Here is a 10,057-nt window from a genome sequence, read left to right as displayed (position 1 = left end):
GGCGGCGCTCGGGAGCTTCTCTTCAGAGAGGTTCATTTTGAGCCATTCCTCGTCCGGCGCAGCGTCTTGGCTCCTCTGCCCGAGCGGTCTCCAAAGCTCCGCGTCTCGGCTTCTCCGTGCCAGGGGTCTTGTGCTTTGTCTGTTGCCATCAGGTTTCTGAGGCTCGGGTACAATGAGCTGCTTGTCAGGCCAGGCACGACTGCAGTAGCAGCAATTTCAAAAGGCAGGAAGCGTCCGCAGGAGCGGTCTGTAAAGAACCCGAGCCCGTGGAGTCGCTGAGTTGATCCTCCCGCTGGCTGCCGAGCCGAGTCCCGTCTTGGGGGTGCTTGGTAGAGCAGCCACATCATCCCTGGCAGCTCCTGAGAGCGCGGGGTGGCCCTGCCTGGGACGCTGGCTGGAGCAGCAATGCTGCAGACCCTTTGGCATTTTCTGTCTAGCTTCTTTCCCAGGGCCATATCATGCCAAGGTGCTGCAGATGAAAAAGAGGATGAGGCCGGAAACACCACCCCGCTTCCAGGCCTCGGGGAGAAAGGGCCAAAGGTGTTGGGGAAGCCACAGGACAGAGGGACTGATCCCACTGAAAAGAGACCAACTATCCTACTGGTGGTTGGACCCGCAGAGCATTTTCCAAAGGTAACGGGATATCCAGGGGCCTGAGGAGGGGTTGGTGCACATGACAGCCAAGTGTGGGGTCTGCTGGGAGTAGGGGTGTTGCAGGTGGAGCGGGCGAGTAGCTGGGAGGGGTTGTGTGTGTGTATCTGGGGAGGGGGGAGAGGAACAGGAGAAGGGAGCAGGGTCCAATCCGTGTGGTTATTGGAAAGAAAGTGTGGGGGGGCCAGGGGAATGGCTGTGAAGATAGGAGATGATCTTGCATCTCAGACATGATGTTTAAAGGAGGGAAAAAAAGCTGGTTTAGGGGCACAGGAATGTGTGTGGGGGGGAGGGTCTCAAAGGTTTTTGGGCAACTTTTAAGAAGCCTGAGTGAGAGGGCAGGGAATGATAATGCAGATTAGTGGTGAGTCTCACCCTTGCACTGGAGATTGGGGAAGGATCAAATAGATCCTAAAATGTTCTGGAGTCAGTCTCTGGTAATTTGTCAAGCCCCTGGAAAAAGCTGGCGTGTTTTGAGCAAATGAGTAACCGGCTGCATTTTTTGAATGGCACAGCCCGGAAGAGAGGAAAGCCTGTCCCTGGGGAATGGGAGGCATAAGGGAGAGACAAATCTGCCTGAGGGTGGGAAGTTCCCGGGGGGGTGGGAAAGCGGGGAGGTGGCGGGTGCGCACAATTGGTGGAGAGTAAATGGTCAGGCTTTGTCTGGGGGGAGGTGAACAAAAGCTGCTTAGTTTAGTGCCTGAGCTCCTAGCACAGTGCTGGCTGACTGCAATTCTGGTCTGGTTTTGATGGGGAGGGGACATTGTCCGTCTCTCCTGAGCGTTCTGCAGTCAGCTCTGCCTACATGTAGTTTTAAGACCAAGGGTGTGACCTGGGATGAGGGGGGAAGGGGCTGGGCACAAGCCCTGTGAGTGGTGGGAGTTTGGGATGGTGCTGAAGGGCTGCAGCAGGGGCAGGGGTGTGTGACTTGCAGGATCCAGTTCAATACATGACAGGGAATCAGGCATGGTTGTTGCTGTAAGCTTCCTCTTTAAAATGGGGGACAAACAGTTTCAGGTTGTAAAGTGATGAAGAGCATTCCCGCTGCTGTTTTTAATGGAAAGAGGTTGGTGTTTGGCATGCTGGGGAGCAGCAGCCACTCCCTGCTTGAATCAGACTGAAAGATCTGCAGGGACTTTTGCCTTCGTTGCTGTCGTTGGCAGTGAGTGCCGGGCATCCTCTTCGGGAAGAGGAATGTGCGCATTTTGAGAGGAGGAGGAGGACTTGTGTGCTCAGAGGTTGAAGAAGGACAGAGGCTCAGCACTGAAGGAGGTCATGATGAAAACCTTGAGAGTGTAGGGCTGAAAATCTCCGGTGTCTTCAAGGGAACAATGGTCCCTCAGTCAGGGAGAGCCCCATCTGTTCACGCCTGTAAATGAAGCTTTATCTGAGAGCTGATAGCGATCTCCTCTTTCTTGTGTGACCCTGGGAAGTTTTACTGTATAGGAATCTTGAAATTGCCTAATGGAGAAATACCTAGAGGATCAGGATGTGGTAAAATGGAGTTATTGCAGCTTAGGAAGTAACTGCCCGTCAGGAGGTTGTGACTGTATTAGCCTGCCCTGATTGTAAAGTAAAAAGCAGAGTAAAGCTCTTCTGTTGAGGATTATGTAGTTATGTTTTACCTTGCATTTCAGGCCAGCTAATACTGCACCCAGCCGTCCTGGCTCAGCTGAGGGACACTCACTTGTTAAGCTGCAATGGCTTGTTTGTGCTTGATCAGATATCTGTGCTCTAATTACCTCTCTAAAGGAGAAGTGTTGCAAAGTCTCACAGGGCCTTAGGGATAGATTATAAACCACAGTGAACAAACAATATTAGTTGGTGTTTAAAGGAAATGTGGGGGATACAGGGCTTTTGTTCTCTGCCACTGAATGTCTGTGACCTTGAGAGGAGTCTCCTGACTGGCATGTCACTTTGTGCTGTAAAAACACCTGTAGCTACATATCTGCTAAAAACAAAAAAATATCATGCCTGATACTGGGGTTACTGGAAGGAATGTGCATGTTTTGCTAAATTTGACCTGAGGTGTTTCCTAGCCCTGGCTCTTCAACCTTCACGTTGTAGTTGGTATTTTTCTGCTCAGATCCTTGCTTGAAGGCAGTGATTTCAACACGAGGCTGTTTCTGCCAGTGTGGGAGAAAACACTGATTGCAAATGTGATGTGTTGGCCCCTGGGTGTGTGTACACAGGAGAGAGACATCATCTGCCCCTGATGTCACCATCTGGACTTCTAACTTTGGATCTGTGTGTTGTCAGGGAACGGGTCACCTCCTGGTTACCTTTATGTCAAATACAGTGTTGTCTGCCTTCCCTGGGCTCCCTCCTTCCCCTTGCATAGCCTTGGCTGACTGCAGCTCTTTGCTGGGGTCCCTTAAATTATTAACTCCCCTCCTTCCTACACTTGACACTTTGTTTATGCTTTGGGAGGACTTTCTGTGCTGTACAATTAATTATAAGCCAGTTTCCAGAATCTGAAAAATAACAAGTCAGCAGGACCTGGTGAAAACTTTGAGGAATAGTGGGTCTCTGGTCTATGGTGTACTCTCTCAGAAAGCTGTTTTGCCTGTGAAGGAGGATGTTAGTTATGTGACTGTGACGCTCACTGGCTCTTGATATTTTTAGAGATCCTTTTTTTTTTTTAGCAAAGTAAATTCAAAATTAAACAGCATACTTGTCTGCTCCTTGTATGGCTGCATCCTGCTGTCCTTTGGGAGGTATGTTCTGAAGCTGATGTAGTAAACTGGTGATGGAGCAGATGCCTGGGAGAGTACAAATGACTTGGAAAGGTTAATGTTGGAATGGCAGGGTGTTGAAACTGGGAACTCATGCAGCAGTTAAATAACGAGCAAATACTATAAATAAAATGAACAATGAGCTTGTAGCTTCAACCTTGATGGCAAGAAAAGTGACCCTTCACATTGACCACAAATGTGTAGGTCATGCTCTGGCTTTGTTGGCAGGATTAGTGGATGAAAGTATCAGGAAGAAGACTTGAAAGGACTGAGTTTATTTGGAGCTCTGTGCCCTGTCCTTGGTTTGATCAGGAATATCCAGTGCTAATGAGGGATGTACTGTCTGGAGGTCACCCCGGGAGCCCTGGGGTGGGTGCTGGGCAGCAGGTCCAGCTGCCTGGGCTGAGGCTTGAGTGCTGACCCCGTGGTGAGTGGTGTTCACTGATCCCTGCAGCTTTGGAGAGCTATCTTGCTTTTGAGTACTTCTAGGTTTACCAGGATTCTTTGAGGTGAAATCTAAATACTTGTTAATGCTTGTTTAAACTTCCTTTGTCATTATAACCAGAATTACTGGTATAAACTTCATTTGTAATCTGTCTCTCCTTATTAGCTTGCTGTCCTGTAATTAATACCCTGCTTAAAATCGGCTTTCATAGCCTCATTACCTTTCTCCTTTCCTCTGACGTAGGTAGTAGGGCTTTTATTCCTAAAATGTGCAGATTTTGCCTTTTGTCTCTAGCTGCCAACTCTAGACAGAGTTTATTGGGAAAAGCTGCATCATGTTGGCATAGCAACTGAGCTGCCAAAGCAGCTCTAATCATGATGCTTGGCAACTCGTGGGAAGGACTACGGAGGATCTTAAGGCTTGGTGGGGCAAAACTGAGTTAGGTTTGTTCACTTAGTACCCAGAGCTGGGCAGGAGCTGCTCACATTGGTCAGACTGCTGGAGGCCTTGGCCTTTGGTGGGTGGTGGTGGGGTGCTGCCTGCAGGGAGACCCTGCTGAATGCTGGCGTGCATGGAACAAGCTGCTGCAGCTGATCTGTAAGAGGATCTGGAGTCCCTGAGAAGATCCTGTTTTCGTGTGGAGAGACGTCAGCAGGGAGTAGGTTAAGCCTGGTTAGGTAACATGGCAGGTGACAGGAGGGTGTAGGAGACCACTGCAGGTCATGATCCTGAAGGGTACTTCATTGCTGCAGGTCATGTTCTAGTAAGATTAAAAATAGTAATAATAATTAAAAAAAAATAATCCTTGAAATAAAGCCCCAGATTAAATATTCCAAATGTGTGTCCGATTGCCTTGCAGCTCCACAAACAGCTCATGGCAGAGCTTGGCTTTTCTTTAAAGAGCAAAATGCTGTGGTAAAGATGTAGAGGCCCCTTGTGCATTAGGATCTGAGGAGGGCAGTGCTTGTTGGACTTTGCTCTCTCCAGGCAGGCTGTTCAAACAGAGCAAACACCAGCAAATGCTGCTGTGTCTGCAGCGATGGGAGAGCTGTTAGCTGGGCTGGTTGAAACCAGTTCAGCAAACATGTTGTGTAGCTTCAGGTGCAGCAAAATGACACTGTTTTGGTTTTTTGCATCTTTGTGTGATAGCTGCTCTTTGACAAACAGCAAGACTATAATTTTATTTTAAAGTTCATGTTAGCAATCAGTAATTTGGTTATTTTCTGAGCAGTATCGTTGCCTGCTGCACTCCCTTGGTACTCTCCCTGTGGGTGTTATCCCATACCTCAAACTAAATGCTCAGAAGCCTGTAATTATATAAACATTAAATGATGCATGTGCCACACTCCCTCTTCAGCCTGGCTTGCTCCTGATGTAAGCTCAGGAACTTGCTTCCTAAGAGGTTAAATTGTAAATAATAGAACTGGAAAATGTTGTTCTGCCCAGGCCAATTCTTGTTACAGCTCACATCCAACTGCAGAGGCTAGTTGGTGTTGGAAGAGGAGGAAGAACTATTAAGCTGGTGTAATTTCTGTGTGGTTGCATTAGCTAGGAGGCTTTGAAGGAGCTGGATCTGTTTGAAGTCCGCCCTTGATTTTGGTGGTTTTCTGGGTATCTGGCACACTGGCAAAACTTCTCCACAGGCCTTATTGCTGCCTTAATTAGTAACTCAGGAGTGCTGCAGAGGGGAGAGGTCTTGGTGTGCAGGGGTTGCCTGCTCCCAGCTGGCACAAGTTTTTTTTGGAAGAACTTGCAACCAAAACTAATCCCCTCTGGCATGGAAAAATAAAAGTGGAATTTCCCAAAGATGTATGAAAGCGGGAAGATGCTGGCATCCTGCCCTTCCTGTGTTTTAGAAGAATTTATGGGAAGAGGAAGATAATGAGGGTTCTCCTGTGTTGTATGGTGGGAGAGATTATGATCCAGACTGGTCCCAACTGTGCTGTGTCTGTAAATCCCCGGAGGGCTGTGACCAGGATCAGGCAGGACTGATGGGATGTAAGGAACAGCGAGCGTCTTGGATGTTGGCCAGAGTCTCCTGGGTCAAGAGAACACCCGGTAAGAGTTAACTTGTGATGAGTGTGATGTAAGGTCTCTGGTTGAATGGAATGGTGATGTTGAGCAATGGAGCTCACATGCCTGCTCCCATCTGGGGTGGGACTTTACAGCCTCCGCTTCCCTTTTAAGTAGAAGGGCAGGGCTTGTAGAGCCAATCCCACCGGAGCGGCCTCACTCATAGGCGTGTGTCATGAGACTTACTGGCATTTCCTTTCTACCACGCACTGAAATTAGCTCAGGGGAACCGTTCAAGTTTACTTCTCTTCCTGGTGGGTCTGAGCAGGGCAGCTGGGTCTGTGGCTCAGGAAGATGCTCTGCCTCTGCCTCTACGTGCCAGTGCTCGAGGGGTCGCAGACTGAGTTTGAGTACTTTGAGTCGAAGGGGCTGCCGGCTGAACTCAAATCTATCTTCCGACTCAGCCTCTTCATTCCTTCCCAGGAGTTCTCCACCTACCGCCAGTGGAAGCAGGTATGGCCCCCAGGGGGGGAAAGGGAGAGGGTGAGCCAGGAGGGGGGGTCTCCAACCCCCCAGGGGCTGCTCAGAGTGGGGATGTTCAGGACGTCTCTGTCGGAATAGCTGGGTCCAGCAGGGGCACGTTGCCCTTGCCCCATGGCAGGGGTTGCTGAAGCAGAGTGGAGTGGACATTTTTCTTTTTTATTTCTTTCAGTTTGAGTTGGGTGAGATCTCGGTGCCTCTGAAACTGTTTAAACCAATTGATTTGGTGCAAATAAAATAGCAAAAGGGGTTTTCCAAACAATGGATTCTTCTACTTTAACTGGTCGGCTCAGATTCAGCATTTCACATCCTCTTCCTTTTCCTTCTGCTTACTCTCTTCCTGCCCCCCTTCCTGCCCCCCTTCCCTTGAGGTCTGGTGTCAGCTCAGGCTGATGCAGGGCTCCTCTGGGAAGGGGAGCAGGGCTGTGCTTGGAGCTGGAGGGTGGGCTGAGCTGGGGGCGGTTGGGCAAGAGCATTTCTTCCCAAGGGAGATGCACTACAGCCCACTCTGCATCACAGCCCTCTCACTTTCAGCTTGCTGCTGCTGGTGGGACTTTCATGACCAGGCTGTCAAGAACTCTGATAGCCTATTATGCAACAGCAAAGCTAGGTGGGCTTCCTATACCTCTGTGCAGAGCCACGACCCGGGGGGTGCAGCAAGCTATAAGCTGTGTGGGGACCCAAAACATGCTGTGCATGACACTGGTGACCACAGAAACATCTGCAGCCAGCACAGCTGTTAATGAGCAATTCTGCAGAGCTGCAGGCAGGTATTTATTGGTATCTGTGGAGAAGATGCTGGCAGCTTGGCTTTCTCATCCTCACGTGTGTTGCAGGTTGCTTGTTCAACAGCTTGCAGTGTTTTTGCTTCCTGATGGTGGAGGAGGAAGGGTAGCAGAGCAAGGCAGCTTGTCTTCCCTGCGGGCTCTGATCACTCCTCACACTTCTCTGCCGGTGCTGAGAGAACAGGGGCAGCTGTACAGTGGCCTCTCTTACAGGGCCTCTGAATTATTGGTGCCTGTCACTGGCTGGGGGTTGCCAGCCAGAGGGAAGCCCTGATTCAGCTGTTCAAGGCCAATCTGCTGACATGCTGGGGTACTGGTCTATCTTTAGCCTACAAGTTACGTGTGGGGTCATATCTGAACTTTACAACAGTCATATGATAAATTGCAGGTTAAGAATACTGGGCACACCTCAAAGGTCAGGGCAGCTGGCACAGCACTTTCTTATTTAAGATTCCTAAAACGATTAAGAATAATCCTCATAGCATTAGGGCTAAAGTGACAGGACTTGGTGGGGCAAGAGGATGATAGAAGTTTCACAGTGAAGTATTTAGTATTGTAGTGACTTAAAATGGCATTGAAACACAAACTCCAGGCTTATGAAGGGGCTTGGTGCTCATGGGCTGAGGAAATAACCACAATAAGCCTATATTTGCCTGTTACCTCTGAAGCTTAAATATTGAACAGAGTCTTGGTAGAGCAGAGGGTTAACCTGGTGTTTGCTCTCATCTCAGAACTTTCATAGCAACCCACCTGCTGTTCACTTATACAGAAATTAAAACAAAAGTTTAGATGATTCAGTAGACTGAGTCACAGCTCATTTAGTGTTGTTCACTGTTTCATCATGAGAAAGACTTATGGGCTGTCAAGGGCAAGTGACTGAAGAAGAAGGGGAGTAGGAACTCCCTGAGCCACATTCTTGGTGTCTGGAGATCACCAAGTCAACAAGTAGCCATGTGCCCTTAGATAGGACAGGATCTGCTGTTGCTCCATGCTGGAGTGAGTTAATTAGTCATTTACCTCGTCCTAGATGTCTGGCAAAGAGTCTGATCTTGATTTTAGCTTTGTCCTACTAAGAACCTTTGCTTGTTCTAGATGAATCTCATGGAAACTTGCATAATTAAAGCACATAGCTCCAGGGTGCCTAAACCAGTTCATAGGGGATTTTATCTTTGGCTGTGTCCACTAGAGCTGGACAGCCTTTTTCTGGTTGGAGTTAGTTATGGCCAGGGAGTGCTTACTGCTCCAAGGATTGCAGAAGGTACAAAATTCCTTTTCCTGTCCAGCCTTTTTTTTTTGTTACCTGAAGCTTTGTGATTCACTTTTAATGCAAATCTTGTTGCCTCATACTTAGTTCAAGAACCCTCCACAAGGGCTTTGTGAGGTGTTAAGAGACAGGACAGAGATCAGACACATGATACTAGCAGATTATCCCTGATAAAAAGCATCAGATATTTCAGCTATGTAACTAACTTGGGGAGACAGTTGCCTGGAATCAGGTGACTTTTCAATTCTACTGCTATGCTCAAATTTCTTAGAGGAATTATAATTCTCTCAGCTGCCTACTGGAAGAGTCAGCCATGTAGGAAATTATCTTTACATGTGGTGAAAGAAGGAACAGATCTGTCTGAATGAACAAAGGAACTGATGGGCTTTGCTTCTTTCCTGAACAGAAAATTGTGAAGGCTGGAGATAAGGACCTGGATGGACAGCTGGATTTTGAGGAATTTGTTCACTATCTCCAAGATCATGAAAAGAAGCTGAGACTGGTCTTCAAGAGTCTGGATAAGAAGAATGATGGTAAACTCCTTTCTTGTGCTGATGGAATATTATTCTGCATCCATTAGCATGTAATATGTATGTTTGAGCTCCCTGCCTTGTCTTTGCAGGCCGTATTGATGCCCAGGAGATTGTCCAGTCTCTTCGGGATCTGGGAGTCAAGATCTCTGAACAGCAGGCTGAGAAAATACTGAAGAGGTGAGGATTCAGCTGGTCCCTCTGGTGTATTGCTTACTGGGCTAGGAGGAAGTGTAGGGGCATGGAACCCATCTCCTCTTCCTACCCTGTACACACTTTCCAGAGACTTTTTGCCTCTTACTCCTCATTTTGGTTTTTTCTGTGTACTTAAAATGTGGTGATGCATTATGAGAGTTCCTGTCAGAATCTCTTATGTTGCTGACCTGTTGTGGGGAAGTGCTTGCAACTGGGCTGGTTTGCATCCCTGTCTGATTGTCCTGCTGCCTGGAGCTTGCTGCTTTGGAGAGGGAATGTGCAGTTGCTTTTTGGAAATGCTGAGTGCTTTATGCATGTGGCACTAACATGTTAATAACCACTTATCTGTGCTGTTTTTTTCCTCTTTCTTTCCTCTGCTACCTTCCCTCTGTCTGTTTGCCTGTGTGTCAGAATAAGGACGGGACACTTCTGGGGTCCTGTCACGTAGTAAGTACTATTTTCCCTTCAGTGTCAGTTGTGTTGGTCTGAGTTTGGTAGGAGGGGATGCAACTACTGCTGTGGGTCAGTTAAAGGGGAGAGAGAGGGGAGGGAAAAAAGGAGCCCATTTCTACCTCTCTGCAGTGTTTGGTGAACAAAAGATTTCCAAGCTTTGTCTCGTGTCTCTTTAGAAGTCTTTTAGTAGCTGCTTTGCAAAGCTTTTTTTGCTGTAGACAGTTGTGTTGGTCTGAGTTTGGTAGGAGGGGATGCAACTACTGCTGTGGGTCAGTTAAAGGGGAGAGAGAGGGGAGGGAAAAAAGGAGCCCATTTCTACCTCTCTGCAGTGTTTGGTGAACAAAAGATTTCCAAGCTTTGTCTCGTGTCTCTTTAGAAGTCTTTTAGTAGCTGCTTTGCAAAGCTTTTTTTGCTGTAGACCTGATAATCAAAGGGAAAGGGGGGGG

General features: G+C 48.1%; 1 protein-coding gene across 3 annotated transcripts in view; it reads left to right on the top strand.

The window, feature by feature from the left end:
- Positions 1-405: 405 nt before the first annotated feature.
- SLC25A25 (solute carrier family 25 (mitochondrial carrier; phosphate carrier), member 25) overlaps positions 406-10,057 on the top strand; it is a 14,560-nt gene continuing 4,908 nt past the window's right edge. Inside the window, exons 1-4 of one of the 3 annotated variants that reach the window (XM_010004191.1) lie at positions 406-633; positions 8,840-8,966; positions 9,056-9,143; positions 9,570-9,605. In XM_010004191.1, the coding sequence (XP_010002493.1) occupies positions 406-633; positions 8,840-8,966; positions 9,056-9,143; positions 9,570-9,605 (479 nt within the window). Of the gene's footprint in view, positions 634-6,198; positions 6,358-8,839; positions 8,967-9,055; positions 9,144-9,569; positions 9,606-10,057 lie in introns of those variants that run through there. The other 2 variants (XM_010004192.1, XM_010004193.1) reach the window with 2 other exon arrangements.

Source organism: Chaetura pelagica, unplaced genomic scaffold, assembly GCF_000747805.2.
Source record: "Chaetura pelagica isolate M959 unplaced genomic scaffold, ChaPel_1.0 scaffold1158, whole genome shotgun sequence".
In the NCBI taxonomy this organism is placed as follows: Eukaryota; Metazoa; Chordata; class Aves; order Apodiformes; family Apodidae; genus Chaetura; species Chaetura pelagica.
This window is presented reverse-complemented; position numbering and strand designations above follow the sequence as displayed.